Here is a 20,570-nt window from a genome sequence, read left to right on the forward strand (position 1 = left end):
AAAGGGAGGAGACCATATGTTACAGAAACCAAGGGGGAGAAAGATCAAGAAAGGAAGGGGTGACAGGTGAAGTGCTACAGAAAGACCAAGGAGAACGAGAAGAAAATGTCTCTGGATCTGGCGAACAGATCATCCTGACTGCACCGTGCTTTGTAAACCTTTAAGCTGTATAAGACTGTCCTGTGACCAAAACTGTAGCCAGGTGAGGAACCATTCCAAAAGTGGCCAAGCTGGGCCTCAGATAACAAACACCATGTCTGTTTGGAGAACCGAGTCTCTATTTAGACTGAGACCCAGCCTCAGCTCCATGCCACCATGGGGTAACGTATTAAGGCTTTAACAAAGGTTAAGAGAAAGTATGGCACAATGGATAAAGCTGACCTTGGAGTGAGGAAGAGCTGGGTTCAAGTCCCACCACTGACACCTACTAGGAATGTGGCCAAAGGCAGTTAACCTTAAAGTACCACAAGTAACCTTCTAAGACCTGCTGATTTGTACTGGTAGAGGACGTTTTCTCTCTGGCAGCTCCTAGACCAGTGAGATCACAGGTTCAGAATAAAATCAAGCCAAAAAGACTTTCATGGGAGTGAAGCTAACACACATCTTCATCCCTGCCAAACCAGAAGTCATTATGAACATACCCTCTGAGAGCTTGGAAGTCGGCGATCAATAGAATTACTAGCATCTTGCAGAACTTTAGTGGAGGAATTATTTTTGTACTTCTTCCCTTTGAGTCGGTTTACAAAAAGCAACTTTGCGGATGGTTTGGCAATAAGAGGTTTCTGCTTAGCAAGAAGTTCACTATTCCAGTTTTGAACCTACAAAATTAAACACAAAGATGAGAGGTAAAGAAGAAAAAGTAGACTGTAATTTCATACAATAGCAGTCTTATAATCAATTTTGTCGATTTGATAACAGTCATTAATGGTTCAATATCAATTTGGTTGTCAGTTTCCAAGACAGTAGCCATAAAATGTGTGTTTGACCCTGGGCTATTTATTGCCATTTTTAAATCAACATTAATGATAAAAGGTTTATCAGTGACTTAAAGGCAGAAGTGGCATAACTATATAATTTGTAGAGGATACAAATCTCTCTGGAGAGGTTTTGCACTACAGTCAGGATAAAAAAGATGCTGACAGGATAGTCTTGGGTTGAATCTAGTATTGTGAAATCTAAGAGGGATAAGTACAGCTACAAGAGCTAAGGCAAACTTGGGATATGCTAAGAGAGGCAGATAACCCAAGGGTGAGGAGGCAGCAGCCCCCTACCCTAGCCAGAGGGCACTGGGAGCCCAGCCTCATTTGGGAAGGAGCACCACTGCCAACGTGGACATGAACAAGATGGAGAGCATTCAGAAGACAGTAACCAGGATGATGAAGGGCCCTGAGCTTATGTCATATGAGGATCAGCTGTTTAGCCAGGAGAAAAGACAACTAAGACATGACAGCTGTCTTCAGTATGTTAAAGCCTGTAATATAGAAGTCAGACTAGAGTTGTGAGGATCAAATGAAATAATATTTGTAAAACACTTAGCACAGTGCCTGGCACACAGTAGGCACTATATAAATGCTATCATATGTATAAATTATAAACATTTTAATACCAATAATTATCATCATCATCCTTCTTGCCCTATCTGATGTATTTGACATTCAGATCAACAAACATTTATTAAGCACCTACTGTCTGCCAGGCACTGTGCTAAATGCTGGGAGCACAAAGACAAAAAAGCCTCTGTTCTCAAGGAGCTCACAGTCTAACACAGACATCTATGTGCAGGCAAGGCACAGGATAAACTGAAGATAAGCTTAGAGGAAACAGTCTGCAAGTTCTCTCTGGGTTTATGTGACACTCCTAGTTTACTTCCTACCTGTCCCTTTTCAGTTTCCTTCACTGGCTCATCATCCACATCATGTCCACTAGCTTAGCATTCTCCAGGGCCCTGTCCTAGGCTGCCGGCTCCTCTCATAAACTCCTATGGGTTTAACTATCATCACTATGCAAATGACTCCTACAGCCACATATCCAGCCCTAGTCTCTCCCCTGAACTTCAGTCCCATATCACCAATCACCTCCTGGGCACTTTAACTGGATGTCCCAGAGATATCTGAAATTCAGCAGGTCTAGAACTGAACTCATGCTTGCTAAACCTACCCCCTTCTTCCAAGCTTCTCTATTTCTGCTGAAGCCACAACAATCCTTCCAGTGTCTCAGGTGCAAAATCTGGGCACTGTCCTTGCCTCTTCACTTTCCCTTACCCCATAAATCTAATCAGCTGCCAAATCTTGCCACTTCTACTTGCAACATCTTTTCAATCTGCCCCCTTCTTGTCCACTTAAGAAATCATTGCTTTCATTACATCTCCCAAGATTACTGCAACAGCCTCCTAACTGGTCTTCCTGCATCAACTCTCTCACTACTCTAGCCCATCTTATACAAAAGTTTGCCAAATTAATTTTCCTTAAGTGCAAATCTGACTATATGATCCCCCTAGTCAACCAACTCCACTGGCTTCCTATCTTTTTGTATAAAATATACATTTAAAAAACGAGCAAGTTTAGAGACCTCTCCACTCCAAATGTTCATATTTGTGCCCAACCTGTGGTAGAGCCTTCTGAGCTTTTATTGATTTGATCAACCACAACTGAGCATTCTATACCTTGACCCCAACATAGTGATGTCATTTTGGTCCTCTTCAAAAATGAGGGATAACAACCAACCAACAATGAAAAAAAAAAGCTTTTAAAGCCCTCTACAAACTGGTCCCAACCTATCATTCCAGCCTCACTGGACATTACTCCTCTCCCTACACATTCTGTAATCCAGCCAGAGTGACCTTTACTCTGGCTAGTATGCACTATTTAACCATCCTTATTCCATAACTATGGATAGTGCAGAGTCAGCCAACCAAATCAGACTTGATTGATATGCTCTCCCTTGCCTTAATGAACTTCCTTTCTCCTCTTTTTATTTTTTCTTATGAGCTGGGTAGGGGTGGGAGAGGGATATATTTGGAAACGAATATGACGTAAAAACAAAAGCTATCAATGAAAATTTGAAAAAACCTTAATGGTCATTTTCTTGCTAATCTTAAGAGAAGTTGAAGGAAACAACCCGTTGTAGTTTACAGACACCTTTCCTACAATTATTCTTTAGCAACAACATCTCCCAAGGTAAAGTTTCTCTTGTCAAAGTAAATGTAACTTAGGAAAGATATAGGAAACTGTCTCTTTAAGATGTCCCTTGGATTTTAAAAATTATTTTTAAGACTAAAAGTTGTTGCATTCCAAAAAATACAAGTAAGCAAACTGTCTTTTGCTTAATTTGTCATTAAAAATATCTATTGCTATTGCTATGTAATCAATTACTAACAAATTTAAGCTTAGCAGTACTAATTCCTCAATTCTTGAAAAATCTTGGCAACTATGTCACTAAATTTTTTTTTAACTGACAGCTCCTTTACTAAGTTGAATTTTTAACATTATCCAGTTGTAAGGCTGTAAATTTACACAGGATCATAATTTTTTTTTGGCTAATCCACTGAAATTACTTAAACTGAGCATTTACTTTATTAAGCATTGTTATTACCAAAATTCTCATAATTAAAAAAAGATTAAAAAATTGCCAACCTTCTCTGGTGTTAATTTCATGAGTTCCATATTTTCCATACTGTGTCGGCGTCCTACCTTAGGGCGTGTATCTTTGGGGGAAAAAATGTAAAATAAAAATAAACCAACCTGGCTCCAGCAAGGCCCTTCAAAATTATAAATTCAACACACCAGCTGTACTCACCTTTCAAGAATGATGTGGGTTCCAGAATGTCAGAAGGGAAATATATATGAAACAAAAACAGGCCAAACTTCTTTCAATTGAGAGGGTTTAAGAAGAATCATTTTCTATTCTAACTAACTACATAAAAATAGATTGCTCACTCCCTGTGAAGTCCCTTGATTTGGAGAGTTTACATTATGACTTGAAACTCCACCCTCTAAAATTTACCCTCTAATTTAGAAGAGCATTTTACAATAACTGGTTATAACATTATACATACTGCTTCCAAAAAAAAGTGAGTTACAGCGGTTTTAGTTAACTTTTCATTTTTAATATTTAAGGAAACTTTGAAGGAAAAGGGGCTCAAAACTTTTAGCTGAGAAAAGCAAAAGAATTGAAATAATTAAGCATTACTGAGTCATGACTCATTTTTGTGCTATTTTCCACTCTAAGACCCCACTTGGTGACAGTGACTACCAGAAAATCAGCTAAGATATGCAGAAACTAGGATATGAACAATAGATACCTCTGTTCCTCTCTTCTTACTGACTTCTAAAGCCTTCTGCTGGCTGGCTTCTGACCTAATCATTCCACTGAAACAACCAGTGATCTATCTCTTAACTGTCTAATCTAATGGCGTCTTCTCAATTCTTATCCTTCTTGAAATTTCTGAAACATATAACATGGTCAATTGTACTTGCCCAGATAATCTCTCTTCTTCAGGTTTTTTGTGAGAGTGCCCTCTCTTGCTTCTCTTCCTGCCTGTCTTTCTACTTCTTCATCCAACCATGCATGAGTGCCCCCAAAGACTATCCTGGGCCCTTTTCTCTTCTACCTCTTAGTATCTCACTTGATGATTCCATTAGTTCCCAAGGGCTGAAATTGCCATCTCTGTATGGATGACTCCCAGATTTATATGTCCAGCCCTAGTCTCTCCCCTGACTTCGAGTCACAAATCATCAGCTACAACTGGTCATGTTGAATTGGGATCTCCTGTAGGTATCTCAAACTTAACATGTCCAAAACAGAACCCCATCTTTCCACCCAAATCCTCACCTCTTCCCAATTTTCCTGTTATTGTTAATGGGAGGTGCATTGGTAACTAAGGTGGGACTTTCTTACTGTTTTAGAATGACAAATTAATTAGGTCTCTTTGATTGAGTCTTACTAGGTACTAAACCCCAGGCCCACACCCTTTTACTACTAAGTGCAAAGCTCCAGGCCCAAACCCCTAATTACTAGGTGCTAAGCCTATGTGGGCGTGAAGTCCTCAGGGTCCTAAGGGGACTTGCTAAGACCAGAGCCAATAGTAGGAGCCTAAGTTTTGGTTGCTCAGATGACATTTGTTTGGTGATGTCCAAAGACTGTATAAAAAGGGAGAACAGAACTATTTGCTTGGGGCTTTCACTCTTGGAGAAGTGTTGATGTGGAGACTCTGGGCAGCTGTAGTTAAGAGCCCTCCAGCTTGTGAACCCAGATGTTGATGCCTTCTTGGTAACTATGAACTGTATTTGGTCTGTTTATAATATATCTTTGTAATTTGTTTGTATTTGCTCTGAAGTTCCGGGTGCTGGCTTTTCCCCCGAACTAACTGAATGATATTTGTACGTTGGATTGAAATAAGATTGTTAACCCCCTAATGTTACTTTCCTTAGTAAAGCAGATCAAAAGAACCTGTGCTGGCAGGGTTCTTGTTGTTGGGCTTGCTTTGGTCTTTCACCCCCACAGCAGCTGCTAGCCGAATTGTTGCAACAGGAGGAAGAAGAAAGGAAGGATTTATCAAGCACCTCCTATGTGCTAGGTACTATGCTGAGTACTTTAGAAATAGGATCTCATTTAAACCAGTCACCCATGCTGACATCCTTTCTCAGATGTATCTAAATCTGTAACAGTCTTGTTTCTGTCTTCACAGATCTCTCATATGTATCCCCTTTTCCCCATACACACCCTCCTCACTTCTCAACTGGACTATTGGAATAGTCCTCTTATCTCCAGGATCAGTACAAGGTCCTCTGGCATTTAAAGCCCTTCACAGCCTGGCCCCTCCCTCCCTCCCATCTTCTTACACACTCCATGCTCCAGCTTCACGGCTCTACTTATTCCTCACACAGAACCCTCCATTTCCCACTCCTTGCCACAGCTGTCCCCCATGGTGGAATCTTCAGCCTACCAACCCCAATTCTTAGCTTCCCTGACGTCTCAGCTCAAATCCCCTCTTCTGTGGGATGTTGTTCCTGGTCCCCTTCACTGTGAGATGATTTTCTGTCTATTCTGTATGTATCTTATATGTACCTCCCATTAGAATGTGAGACCCTTGGGGGCAGGAACAGTGTTTCTGCCTTTTTAAAATTCCAGCACTTCACAAAGTGCTTAGAACATAGTAAGCACTTAAGAAATGCTTGTAACTGACTGAAACTCTATGCAGAAGACTAAAGAAAAGGATACTGGGATACTTCTAAGAAGATGGAAATAGCTATATAAATACCAAAAAGAAATAGGAACACAGAATTCACCAAAATGATAAAGAATAGATTAAAGCTCTGATGGAATAAATATATATTTAATAAAGTATGTGGGGAAACATACAGAGAAATTAACATGGAGCCAGCATAAGAAACAAAAAGAATTCTGAAAGATATACTTAACTAAATAATAGATATTCCAGAGAAATTTTAAAAATGTGAATTCTGAGATAAAGTCCTAGGAAGATTTAAAGATACGAATGGAGCAAAACAATTAAATAGAAGATAATGAAAATATTTTGTAAAAAATGGAAAGTAACAGACAGGCAAGAAGCTAAAAGTAGTGTGGGGAAAAAAAAGCAATAGAGCAAAAAACAGGAGATAATTCAAAGTGGAAGAGCAAGTTCAGGGAAGGGAATTAGGAGAAAAAGTTCTAAGTTTCAATAATTTTAAAGTTTACAATGCATTTTGCCAAGTGATTGTTCCTTCTTTGAACTTGGAGGGGATTGAATCTAAATTTTTTTTAATGCTTCTTTGTGAAATATCTTGAACAGAGCAATACACAGATGGTATTCAATAAATGTGATGCTGAACTTCTCTTCGTCAAGAACAGAGGTTTTCTCTTTGATAATTTTAATATGTAAAAATGACAAGTTTGTTTTCCTAAGAGTTTTAATGTTAGTCAAATCATCTCACAAATAGAACTTTCCTATATTCCCCGGGGGAAAAAGGAATAATATGCAATTCAAACATCTTAAAGCAATCACAAAATTTTCATGCACGGTATTTTAGAAGTCAAAAAGGAAACGCGGATTAGGAAGAAATAAACATTTTAAAAAAAATACAGTAATAGGGATATGGCACTGATATGATAAAGGCAAGTCAAGGTAAAAATTAGACATATCTATGTAAACATGAAACTTAAGCAGATTTTGAATACATGAAAATGTTGCATCTTGTATTCACAAGCAAAAATGATCCTGCTAAACATTAAAATTCATAATGTGGAAAATATAAACTTCAAACTTTTATAATGTTCACTTACACTTGCATACATAAACACAGACACACATATAATTCCAGATAATAATACTGGTTTACCAAAAACATGCACTTACCACACGAGTTGTCAATTTCATTGTTTTCAGACATCATTGAATTATTTGTGCTATAGCTGAGACCAAGCACCATTTGAAGATCCGAAAGATTCAGCCTAGCTGTTAGCTCACCACTTCTGTCCCCAATCTACAACCAACAAGTACTTCAATTGTAGAATCACTACTGAAAGATTAGGAATGTTAAAGATTAAGAATACATTTTTGATTTATTTGAAGGGTCAATAATTGACAGAATTCCAACTAATTAGTAATCTAAAGTAAATATACTACTTTCCACACTTATCTAAAAATAGTATAATCTGAAGGGTTATTAAAAGAATTATTTATTATGGAAGGAAAAACCAGAACCAAACTCTGGATAAGAAAGTAAGTCCAATGCTCCAATACTCTTATTTTCAAGACTACACAAAAATTCTCTTCTCCTGCTACCACTTCCCAATCCTTCATTCCCATCCACCTTTGCCCTACTCTTCCCAAGTCCCTATCCCACCCTGCCCTTCTATTCCACTGTGCCCTCTACAGCTTCTATCCTATCATTAACACAATCACCTTGGGCCCAGATTTCTTTTTCTTACACTCCTTCCATCTCCTCGCATTCACAGAAATATGGCTTCCTCCAGAAGACAATGAATCCTTGGGACTACTCTCTCCAATGCCTTAATAAACTAAACAGGCCCGTGCTTCAGACATAAGTCAGGTAAAATACTTCCTAACCCTCAGTGCTGCTACTAGTCACTCCATCCACTACTCTCTCTCAGTCCCTTCTCCTTCAGGTTCACTTTATCCACCTTCCTACCTAGATCCTGACTGCAGTTATCTACCAGCCCCAAAGCAGATCACAAGGAGGTTGGTCCCTGACTCAGTCTTCTTCCTCCACGCCATCCCCTGCCCTCACACTTAGGAAGTTCAAGATGCTGAGGATCCCTTAAACACCTTGTCCTTTAAATTTATCAACCCCGTTACCTCCTAGAACTAGCCCACTTTCGTGTCTACTCTACCCCACCCCCTCATCTCACCTTCCCAACCACTAGTATTCCTCTCCATGACCCAGAATTCTGAAACTCCTCTCTCTGACCACAACTTGTTCTACTTCTGTCTCTACCCTCATTTCTCCTAAAACTAGTTTTCAGTTTCACTGAGATTTTTAGTCACCCCTGGTCCATCACGTTCTCTGTGGTCCTGCTCTGGACTCAACTTTTCTCCCTTGAAAAAGCTTGACTTTATAGTTCATCAGATCCTCTCCTCCTGAATCTCTTGCTCTGTTGACACTAATGTTGTGCATCCCCAACCCTGAGTTATCCTCATTATCCTCTTCTTCTCCATTTCTACTGGCATGATGCTGCAGAAGTCATCCAACTGGGTTAGTCAGGGCTATTAGAAATTCATATTCCCTAATCTCAACCAGGCCTTTGTTGATGCATGACAATCTCCTATTCTTCCCTAACTGAACTCCTAGAGGCTATTTCAAATATTCCCCTTTCAAACTACCTATGATACCTGACAGATCTAAATCCCACCTAGGCCATCTCTGGCATGTTGCTTATTACCTCAATGCCTTGAGATTTGAATCCTGGTATTCCTGACTTCAAGCCCAAATTCACAGCATGATGCCTCTCAATTTTATCTATCTATATACACACGTATACTGTATTATCTACAAACATACACACACACACACACACACACTCTTACATATACAAATATGTTTATATCTGTATCTAGGGTGTCTGAGTGTGATCTGTACATAGAATAAATGCCCCTCTCCAATAGAGTGCAAACTCCTTGAGGGCAGGGACTGCTTTTTGTTTTATCTATCTTTGAACTCTTGCATAACACAGGCATTGAACAAAATATCTGTTGGGTAAGAGTGGATGAGGAGTGGACTCAGTAAGGCTAAATGGTGCAGTGGATAAGAGTGCTGGGCCTCGAGTCAGGAAAGCTCATCTTCCTGAGTTCAAATCCAGCCTCAGACACGTTCTAGCTGTGTGACCAGGGGCAAGTCACTTAACCTTGTTTGCCTCAATTTCCTCATCCGTAAAATGAGCTGGAGAAGGAAATGACAAACCGCTCCAGTATCTTGGTCAAGAAAACCCCAAATGGGGTCATGAAAAGTCAGACACAAGTGAAACAACTGAACAACAACAAAAAGACTAAATGACTTTCTTACTATCATAAAACTAGCAAGTGGAAGAGCTGAAACTGGACCCCACAACTTCAACATCCTACTATAGTGTTCTTCCTGCTATGCTGTTTTCTCTTCGATAGGTTAATTTTAGCAGAGCACAACTTTCCAGAAAAAGAAGAATGCTTTAGGATTGGTCAGATGAGAGAACAGTGGGGTTAAACAATGTTTTTAATATTTAAGGAATGTTATTCTCCTTCCACATATTATCTTGCCTAAAATGGTCGATGATTTAAAACCTCAAAAGGTCACTGTTTAATCTTCTCAAATGAGTATCACATAATTAACAAACTCATCAGCAATGCTGAAGCAGTTTGGACAAGGGAATGAGGAAGAAACGTGGCCTCCTCCCCATCCCACCCCCACTCCCTGGAGTCAAAGTCAAAACAGCAGTTTCTTAGGGAAGTTTTATAGTTTCTTACTTCTCTTGAAATTTCCAAGTGCTTCTCTGCAAAATGCATGGCTTGATCATGATTTCCTAATGCTGTGTAGGCATTTCCTAAACTCCAGCATGCTCTTCCTTCTCCAATTCTGCAACATAATTCAAGCAAACATTTATGATTCCAAAATGAAGTTTTCTAATGTACAAGATCAAGATTACCTAGCAGTACTTTAAGACATCAAGAATACTTTGGGTTTATTTATTCTTTCATTCAAGGAACTTACTACAATCACATATTACTAAAGTATCAATACACCCAAGGAAACTGGGGCTCAAAGCTACATTTACTAAAGAAGCAAATTTTAAATGAGCAATTCTTCTAACGCATTAAAGTAAAGGTTTCTGGGTTAATTATCTAGTATGTTTTACCCAAGGTACAGCAAACAAGTTGATCATTTTTACCTATCATTCAGTTCTTGAGCTATAGTAAGGTGTTTCAGGTGATAATCAATGGCTTTCTCATAGTCCTGAAGTAAAGTATAAGTGTTCCCAAGGCTATAACAAGATTGTGCTTCTACAGCTCTGTCTTTAAGCTGCCGGGCCAACTGTAGCGTTTTCCTGAAATCAAGGAAAATTCATTGTAAAATAACCATAATTCATTATAATTTACAATACCACAATTATAAAAGTGTTAACTAAAAAATTCTGTACTCTGTCTGAAGCTTTTAACATATACAATAAAGATCATTAAATGAAGAAGTTAAGCAGAAAAACAATAAAATAAACTTAAATGGCAAATTCAGACTATTGTATAACATGAAGATGCTGTTTTATGGATGTCCTACAAAAATGTGAAAAGTGTACTGATGTATAAGATCAAGAAATGATTGGTGGCTCAGGTTCAATCTAGCTCAGTAGGTTGAATCTGGCCCGCTTGTGAAAACAGGAGTCACAAAGGGTGGGATTTCCCAACCCTAATATTATCAATATCCATGCCTTCAGCTACTTCCAACCCTTAATTCCATTCTCTTGGTTCTTGGACTCTGACCTCATCTCACCCTCCTTAGACTCCTCCTCAAGACCCTCCCTAAAGCCCTCCTCTAGTCACCCCAGACCACCCCTCAATCCCTCCTACAACCTTTGTGTATATAATCTCCATCCTGCCTCCATGAAGGCGCTCAGGTTCAATCTAGCTCAGTAGGTTGAATCTGGCCCGCTTGTGAAAACAGGCGTCACAAAGGGTGGGATTTCTTAAGACAACCCATTATGGTGAATCCCTAATAAACTTTGTCTTTTCCCTTGGGAAAAAAAAAAAAAGAAATGATTGGTGATGACTGGTATGTTAACTTTCAGTATTTATGTGTTTTTTTTTTTGCCCTTACTTTTGTGACTATTAAGAAGTTGTTTCTTGTTCATCTAATTCAACTTTTTTGTTTGCTTAAATTTTGCCAAGATTCAAATGCTTAGCTGATTAAGGCTAATATTTAAATTCATAATTTCTAAATAAAATGGGTGATTATGGATAACACAAGCAAATTTACACATAAAACATAGTCAGATTTCACAGATCAAATATGTCACCATCATCAGTTTTCATGATTTTAGATTTGATCTTAAATAAGTTCGCTATAAAGTAAGTTTGTTTCCTACCTAGAAAAAACATAATTATGAAATGTGACTGACTCTGAGAGCCAAGGGTGATTTTTAAAAATATACTTAGACACATATGGATTGTGTCCCCTTCAAAGTAATCACCATGGGAAGTGGCAGTCTAAATACTTTTGGAATTTCTCTTTTAGAATGGCCTTCAGAAAGCACAGTCTTCTGAATATTCTTGGTGATGGCAAATCATTGTTGGTGGTGGATTTCATTTTTGGCACTACCTAAAAGTCTTTTCCAGGTCAAGTCTGGTGAGACCAAGGTGAGCTCATTAACAGGCTCTGAAGGAAATTCCAAATGAGTTTCAGAACTGTTCTGAACAACAACAGCATCACCCTCAAGTGAAAGCTCTGAAGGAACTCCACTCAGCTATGTGTAAACGTTTCAATATGTATAACTTAAAAAGGAAATCTGAAATAGGCTCTCACCACTGTGGAGTCATACCACGTTTGATTGACACATGGCACTCACTTCATAGCAGAACCCTGCAGCCTTCAATACTATATAGCCCAATCATGAAAACAGTTTTATGCCCTTTGACATCAGAATACAAGATATTTCATATTTAAGTTCCAATTCAGAGCATACCATACATAAAGTGATACATTTTTATTTACTTTTGAGGAATTTTTAACATCCAACCAATATTAATTAATGTAATCAACATTTAAAGAAGAATATTTAAGATTAAATGGAGTAGTAGCATATTGTTATTTTGGGACAGCTGGATGGCACAGTAGATAGAAAGCTGGGCTGGGAGTCAGGAAGACCTGAGTGTTCAAATCCGGTCTCAGACACTTAGTGACCCTTAGTGTGACCCTGGGTAAATCACTTAACCCTGTTTGCTTCAGTTTCCTTATCTCTAATATGAGCTGGAGAAGGAAATGGCAAGCTACTTGAGCATCTTTGCCAAGAAAACCCCAAATGGGGTCACAAACAGACACAACTGAAACAAATGAACAACAATATTGTTATTTTGTAAGAACAGATCCTGCAACCATTGAATTTTTCTTTTAACTAGGTTGGAATCACTAGAAAGCCCACTTATCACTGGATTAGGACTAGATTTCAGTTGCTGGTGGGAGGTAAGAATGGAATAAGAAGTACAAGTACTAGTTGAGAGCAGAATAAGAAGGAGAAGAAGAAATACCTTCTCTTACATGAGATGGCTCTCTGAGGGGAGAAGGAAAGAAAGACACAGGGAAATTTAGGTGATGTAAAAATGAAAGATAGCAATAAAAATTTATTTTAAGAATATATGCATAGATACGTCACTTATGCATTTAAGTACCTCTCTGTGAAATACTTTTGAAAGACTTCAGGTAAGAATTTCAATGATAAACAATACTACCCGAATAAACACAAAAGTCTAGACTCCTTCATCTTAGAAAAATTATAAAATTTAAAAATTATGAAATTCATAAGCTCACAAATTAATCATTTTGCATTTATCAACAAAAGTATTGTACTAACTTGTAGTAATCTGCAGCAGTTTCAAATTCACTAAGGAATATATACGCATTTCCAAGGTTGCTATATGCTCTTCTCTCGGCAGCTTTATCTCCAAACTCTTTTGCAATCAAGAGGCGCTGAAATGGAAAATTCTAATGAGACATGAAGAAAGTAAAAATCTGTCTCTCCATCCTAAAGCCCATCATTATAAAGTGAGAAATAATAAATGATTTGATTGCAATTCGGGTGGGAAAAAACATTGCTTCAGGACATTTCATCATCATACCTGCTCATGGGACACAACAGCATCTCTAAAGTTGCCAAGAAGGTAATGTGTATTTCCAAGATTCCCAAAGGCACGTCCCTGGGCTGCTCGGTCCCCTAAAGCAGTCACTATTGATAGATTTTCCCTAAAGGACAATAAAAATTGTGAAGAAACATAGTTGTAAATACTTGGTTTTGTTTGGATTGCAACTCTAATTCTAATAAAAGTAATATGCTAGAATACTCCACATTTTTGACAAGCTAAATACAAAAGAATGCTGCCTTGTTTCTTTAGCTCTCTTGCAGCTAAAGAATTCTGTAAAACTAATTGCAAAAGGTAGCAAATATCCATGATTACATTAGGAATCTGACTCTTCAACAATAAAGTAAAAGAAATATGGAAAAATATTAAAAAATTATTATTATTATTAATCAACTACCCACATTTCTTACAGCATGACATGTCTATCACCTTTAGCAAAAATCTATTTTTCTGTGTATTTGGATGGAGCTACTTTACATTAAAACCCAGGACATTACCAGTATTTGCCAATAGGTGGCACTGGTCCACTTTAAGGTTTTAGAGGAGGAAAACAACAACAAATAGGGCATAATTTATTTTTGCCTCTTTAGTAGTTCTACTCTTAAAATCTTTTCCTGCCTTCCAAGAATCACCCAGGTCAGTGCCTACATTTGATTCAGGGCTTAAGGAAGGTGACTTGTGAGTAGCAATAAAAAGGAAGAGGAGGAGGAAAAAGGGGAAGAAGAAAAGGAGGAGGAGGAGGAGGAGGGTGTCATGGCTACTCACTCATAATAATCTGCTGCTTTCTGCAAAGCAGTTTTCACCTCTTCTGGAAATTCTCCTGGGTCATGAGAGCCAGGACAGCCAACACTTTTTCCTTTAGAGTGGTATACATTTCCAAGATTATAAAGTGCTCTTGCTTCTCCAACCTAAATTGGAATGCCAACAAACTGGTTACATTTAAAAATTATGAGCCAGTTATTAGAATAAACATAATATAGAAATATTCTTAACTTGTAAGTCACAAGAGAGAAACACAAGTATTATTTTTCTCTCCCTCCTATCCCTTGAGAGAGAAAAAATAAAACAAAACAGTTTGTAACAAATGTGCATAGTCAAGCAAAACAAATTTCCTCATTGGCCACATCCTAAACTGTATGTCTCATTTTTGCCCCCTGAGTCTATCACCTCTCAGCTTTATGCCTTCGTGCTGTGGAATCAGGATTAGTGATTGCCTTGATTAAGTCTTTCAGAGTTGTTTGACTTTGCAAAGTTATACTGCATAAATTGTACTCTTGATTGTGCTAACTTCACTCTGTATCAGTTCATATAAATTTTCCTAGGTGTCTCTAAAATCATCCCTTTCATCATTTTATAGCATGACAGTATTCCATCATATTTATATACCTCAATTTGTTCATCCACTTCTCAACTGAAAGGCTCCCCCTTAGTTTCTAGTTGTTTTTTTTTTTTTAATTTTCACATTAGTCATTTTGTATATAGAAGAATAAGAACTAATGGGAGGAACCATGAGAAAGAAAAAACAAAACAAAAAAAGAAAGCAAACAGTATGCTTCGATCTGCATTCAGACTCCATATTTCTTTCTTTGGATGTGGATAGCACAATGTTCTCCTGGTTCTGACTACTTCATTCAGCATCGGTTCATATAAGTCTTTTCAGGTTTTTCTGAAGTCTGCCTGCTCATCATTTCTTATAGCATCACAGTATTCCATCACATTCATATACCGCAACTCGTTCAGCCATTCCCCAATTGATGGGCATCTCCTCAATTTCCAATTCTTGGCCGCCACAAAAAAGAGTTGCTATAAATATTTTTTGTACATGTGGGTCCTTTTCCCATTTTTATGATCTCTCTGGGAAACAGCCCTAGAAGTGGTATTGCTGGATCAAAGGGTATGCACAGTTTTATAGCCCATTGGGCATAGTTCCAAATTGCTCTTCATCCAGCTTTTTTTTCCCACAACAAAAAGAGCTGCTAAAATATTTTTGCACATGTGAGTCCTTTTCCTTTTCTTTTCATCTCTTTGGGGTATAAATCTGGTACTGGTATTGCTGGGTCAAAGTATTACCTTCCAAAATGACTACCAATTCATAGATCTAGAAGTATATTAATGTGCCTGTTTTGCTGAAGCCCCTCCAACATTTGTCATTTTCCATTTTTTGGTTAACTTTGCCAATCTGATGAGTGTAAGTGAGGTAGAGTCTGAGTTGCTTCCATTTGCATCTCTCTGATTGTTAGTAATTTATTAAACTTTCATCAGGTTCTTCTTAACTTGGATTTCTTCCTCCAAAAACTGTGTATTTGACTATTTATCAATTAGAGAGGTAACTAATTTTTCATAAACCAGGTACTAGCTAAGGAAAATAATCTCTTTAGCATCCATGGATCTTTTTGAATATTTTCTTTGCTATTAAACCTCAGGTGAGTAAAAAATTTATAGGATCTCTTATTAGCACCTTTTGGATTGTTAATTTTAGGCTGGGAAGGGATCTTATTTGTCATCACACCCTACCACCTTTTTTACAGAGAAGGAAACTGAGGCTCAGAGAGGTTAAACATCTGCTCGAGGTGGCAGAGGAAGTGAGTGACAGTCAGGACCCAAGCTTAGATCCACAAACTCCAAATCCAGAACACTTCCCATTGCACCATACCATGTAATGTTTCAATTTTACCTTATCATCAAGTTCTCTGGAGATATCTAAGTGTCTTTGACAGCAAACTATAGCTTCATCAAAGTTGCCAAGAACTTTTAAGGTGTTTCCCAGGTTACCACTGGCTTTAGCTTCACCTAATTGGTCTCCAATGGTCCTGAAATTACAGTAAAGTATGTCAAACTATTTCAAAAACAGTGCTTTCACCTGTAAAATCTGTCCCTTTCAAATAAGAGTAGAATCAAAGAATTTAGAGCAAAGTATTTTGCTTTCCAGAAGATAAATCCTCATACAATGAAAAAAAGTCAATCAATATTTATTAAATTCCTACTATGTGCAAGACACTGTGCTAAGCACTAGGGATATAAAAAGAAGCAAAAGACAATCCTTGCCTTCAAGGAGCTTCTAATATAAAGGGGAATTGACATGCAAAATAGGAAATAATTAACACAGAGAAAGTACTAGAATTAAGAGAGTTTGGGGAAGGCCAAGAGTAAAAGATGAGAACATTGCAACATGACAGGTAGGTGGTTTCGTTTTTAAAATTCATTAAAGTCATAAGACTTGTTTTAAATGGGCCATCTCATATTTCCTTAGGACAGCAAAAGAGACTGGACCTGGGATATCTTTTATAGGGAACTCCTGGGTGAGGAAACTCCTTCAACCAATGCAGGACTGCACCTTCTCTTAAACCTTTGGTCAGATTGTTGCTCAGAGCACTGACAGGTTAAGTCACTGGCTCAGGGTTATTTGAACCCAGGTCTTCCTGACTCCAAGGTTGGCTCTCTATTCACTTTACCAAGCTGCCTTTCTTTAAGTTAAAGTTAATTTACATCCATTTTTATAGCATTCAAGCAAAATAAGGTTTTAGCTATAAAATGAAGCCTTAGAACTAGAACTCAATTTAAAACAACAAACATCATTAAGTGCCTATAGGCTAGGCGCTGGGAAGACAAAGGCAAAATAGGCCTTGATACCTATTCTGGACTATTACAATGTCCTCCTAACCGGTCCCTCTGCCTCACATTCCACATCCTCTCCAATTCATTGTCTGAAAGGCTACCAAAGGAAATTCAAGTATAGGTTCTGACTATTCTCACTCCCCTATCTCAAACACTAGTGGCACCCTGTTTATCCCTAGTATAAAACAGAAAGCCCTTTGCCTTTTAAAGCCCTTCACAATCTGGCTCCAACCTCCCTTTCTAGACATTATATAATACTACCCCTCTTGTCATACTTAACAGTCTAGTCAAACTGTCCTTGCTATTCCTTATCTATAACACACTGCCTGCCCTCTGTGCTTTTGTACTGACCATTTCTAATATCTGGGATTCACTCCTGCCTTGCCTCTGCCTAGCAGAATTCATGATTTGTTTCAAGATTCAGCTCAAGCTCCATCATCTACATCAGGGCTGTCCAACCTTAGGTTTTTATTTTTGTTTTGGTTTTTGGCAGGGCAATTGGGGTTAAATGACTTGCCCAAGGTCACACAGATAGTAAAGTGTGTCAAGTGTCTCAGGCAGGATTTGAACTCAGGTCCTCCTGACTCCAGGGCCGGTGCTCTACTCACTGCGCCACCTAGCAGCCCCTACCTTAGGTCTTTATTGAAACAACAGACAATACATTTTGATTTGCCATTTTAGTGAGAGCTCTGTGGTAGCTCAACTTCATTTACTAAAGCATTTATGTAAATTTCTATGCTTGTAGGCAGGTTGCATGCATTCTGGACAGCCCTAATCTACATGAAACTTTCCCTGATTCCAAATTCTAGTGTCCTTCCTTAATGACTTCAATTTAGTTTGCATTTATTCTATATATATACTTTTATATGTATATATTATCTTCCCCATAGACTTGCTTCTTGAGGACAGAGATGGTTCTATTTTGTCTCTGTATCCCCAGTGCTTAGAATAGTACATGGCACCCAAGTACTTAATGAATGATTGCTGACTGACCATGTAGGAGGAAAACAACATGTACACCAGTAAGAAAATACTGTTGTTGGTCCTTTGTTTTCAAAGATGACCAATGACATCACAGAGTGATGTCTTGACTCATGAGTGAACTGGATTTAAGTGAGGCAGAGTTGCACAAAATTGTCAGTCTCACTCTCTCTTTCAGAGTCACTGAAGTCCAGTGGCAAGACAAAATCAGGACGACTAGTGAAGTGTGGGATGCAGAGGATGACCTTGGAGTCTTTGATATCTGACCAAGTTCAAAGTGCTCCATAGCATCTGCTACAGCCACCTTCATGGACAATGGAACAAATTGTTCTCATCTGTCCATTCTGCCAGGAGAAGTCTTCACATGCTTGGGGTAGACAATCCCCCTAACTCATCAATGGTTACCCTCAATCTGGTTTAGCCCTGTCTGCCAAGACAGCTTTACTGTGGTGTAGTTGCTGCACATGCTACGGCTTCTTGGAGCCACAGGTCAGAGCTGGGTGACAGGTGGACACTGAAGGTGGATGAGCAGCCCTGAGAAGGGCTTAGTGAGCCCTCAAACCAGAGGTGCTAGTCCTCCTTGGGCATCCCATATACCCCTAAGATGTAAAAACTATAAATATAAACTACATACAAAGTAATTTCAAGAGGGAGAGACCCTAATAACTTGGAGGTCCAGGAAAAGCTCAATATGGGAAATGATGTATTAACCAGGTTCTAAAGGAGTCAAGGAAGACTCTATCACCATTTGTGTAAAGGCACAGAGATGAGAGGTGAAACACTGAGTTGAGGAGAGAGTTAGTAGGTCTATTTGACTGGAATGTTGAGTGTGAAGGGTAGAAATATGAAATAATATTGAAAAAGTAGGGGGAAGTCAGATTGTAAAGGGCTTTAAATGACAGACAGAGAAAGGCAATACAGACTATAATTAATTGCAGACACATTTTTTAAACGTTGGCAATAAGTTTTATACATAAAAGTCTAAAGATATTACCGGGCCAGCGTTAGATCATGATGATGATACTCTAAAGCTTTGGCATAGTCATGCAAGTAGAAGTAGGCATTGCCCAGCTGGCTATAAATAGCACTTAGTGTTTTTAGGTCTTCAGTTCCAACTTGAACTGCAGCTTCAAAGAACGACACCCCAGCACGGCAATCTCCTGCTTTACACAGTCGTTCTCCTTCCAGGGCCAACTCCAGGCAAGAAGCTTCCATTCTATCAAAACAGAACAGACATTCATGGTATTACATTACAAATGGAACAATATTTTACTGAAAGTTAAAATGACGGTACATAGAGTTGAAAATAATCTTTAAGGTTCCTTTTACCTCTAAATTCTAGAATTCTAACAATTTGAATGTTGAATATACGGTGACAATGTCACCTACTTTTCTTGTTCAAGATAGCTGCCTCTAGAGTTATGCACAAACAGTAATAATAACTGTAAACGGCATTGATTTGAAAAAGGTAATATACTTATCATATTTCCCTGAGCCACAGAGTCTGTTATATTAAGTGAACTATTATCACACAGTTAAGAGCCCCAATTTGTTCAAAAATGGAATCTGTTTTAGTGGGATGTCATTTATGACCTCACTGCTCCAGAGTCCTTTGTACAATGTCAGCCAACCCCCTATCACTTTATTATACCTGGACTTAGAGAATGAATGAGAGGATGAAAGGGTATGTCAAGTGTAGCTCCTTCTGGAACAAAACCTTCAGGGAGATTTAGCTACTTGTCCATCCACAAAATGCCTTCCTGCTGTTATATATTTACACATTAGTATGATATTCAAGCTTTCTGACTTCTCCAATATGGCTACTGCCACCTTGATCTTCCAAGTCTATGAAATGAAGTGAGCAAATGCAAGATAATGACATACCAGGGACATTTTAATAATGCAACTAAACATTAAGACAAAGTGCTCAAAAAAATAGTCAAGATTTTTAGAAGCATACTTAAAACTCTTGTTTCCCTGAAGCAGAATTGATAAAGATGGAACAAAAAAAGCCAAGGTAAGTATTTCTTTTAAAAAAAAAAAAAGAACAGAAAGCTTGAGAGCCAGCCAAGACTTTTACGGATACCCATCACTTAATCTTATTTAGATCACCAAACATTTCAATTTAGGAAAAGTGTCACATGATTTTTCTTATAAAGGTCTTACTTTCAAGCTATGTAAGGAATTGATTTAAATTTGTAAAAGTAAGAGCCAGTCCCCAATTGACAATGGTCAAAGAATATGAACAGGCAGTTTTCTTTTTTTATCATTATTCAATTTTATTTTCAATTACAAATTCTCTCCCTCCCCCTTCCTCATCCCTTGCCCACTAAGAAGACAGGAGAAATAAAATCTATTACAAATATGTAAAGTCATGCAAAACAAATTTCCACAAAAATATGGAACACTTCAAAAATTTGTGTGTCATCTTTGTGCAAGGGCTGTGCTAATCTCCTTTCGCCAATTTTAGTATATGTGCACTAAAGTAAGCCCACAAGAAGTTTTCTAAGGAAAAAAATCCAGGCTTTCCACAATCATATGAAAAATACTCAAAATTACTGATGACTAGAAAAATGAAAATTAAAGTAATTCTGAGGTTTCAACTCACACCCATCAAATTGACAAAGTTGATGAAGAA

The 20,570-nt window shown here is 38.1% G+C and overlaps 2 protein-coding genes and 1 non-coding gene across 6 annotated transcripts in view; 1 reads left to right on the forward strand and 2 right to left on the reverse strand.

The window, feature by feature from the left end:
- The window catches only part of CLCC1 (chloride channel CLIC like 1), a 54,988-nt gene extending 41,512 nt beyond the window's left edge, over window positions 1-13,476 (forward strand). For 2 of the 4 annotated variants that reach the window (XM_036767229.1, XM_036767230.1), the window contains one exon: window positions 13,133-13,322. In XM_036767229.1, coding sequence (XP_036623124.1) covers window positions 13,133-13,259 — 127 coding nt within the window. In that variant the 3' untranslated portion in view covers window positions 13,260-13,322. Of the gene's footprint in view, window positions 1-7,956; window positions 8,138-13,132 lie in introns of those variants that run through there. The other 2 variants (XM_036767231.1, XM_036767232.1) reach the window with 2 other exon arrangements.
- GPSM2 (G protein signaling modulator 2) overlaps window positions 1-20,570 on the reverse strand; it is a 58,178-nt gene that overhangs the window by 7,918 nt on the left and 29,690 nt on the right. The window contains exons 3-12 of the mRNA XM_036767228.1: window positions 18,927-19,148; window positions 16,011-16,146; window positions 14,102-14,244; window positions 13,316-13,439; window positions 13,051-13,166; window positions 10,381-10,536; window positions 9,959-10,067; window positions 7,355-7,481; window positions 3,633-3,703; window positions 642-818 (exon numbers count right to left, since the gene is read on the reverse strand). Of these exons, the coding sequence (XP_036623123.1) occupies window positions 642-818; window positions 3,633-3,703; window positions 7,355-7,481; window positions 9,959-10,067; window positions 10,381-10,536; window positions 13,051-13,166; window positions 13,316-13,439; window positions 14,102-14,244; window positions 16,011-16,146; window positions 18,927-19,148 (1,381 nt within the window). The remainder of the gene's footprint in view (window positions 1-641; window positions 819-3,632; window positions 3,704-7,354; window positions 7,482-9,958; window positions 10,068-10,380; window positions 10,537-13,050; window positions 13,167-13,315; window positions 13,440-14,101; window positions 14,245-16,010; window positions 16,147-18,926; window positions 19,149-20,570) is intronic.
- LOC118858923 lies at window positions 20,326-20,427 on the reverse strand. Its single transcript, XR_005011035.1, has one exon. It is a non-coding gene; the product is annotated as a U6 spliceosomal RNA (small nuclear RNA).

This window comes from Trichosurus vulpecula, chromosome 7 (genome assembly GCF_011100635.1).
Source record: "Trichosurus vulpecula isolate mTriVul1 chromosome 7, mTriVul1.pri, whole genome shotgun sequence".
Taxonomy (NCBI): Eukaryota; Metazoa; Chordata; class Mammalia; order Diprotodontia; family Phalangeridae; genus Trichosurus; species Trichosurus vulpecula.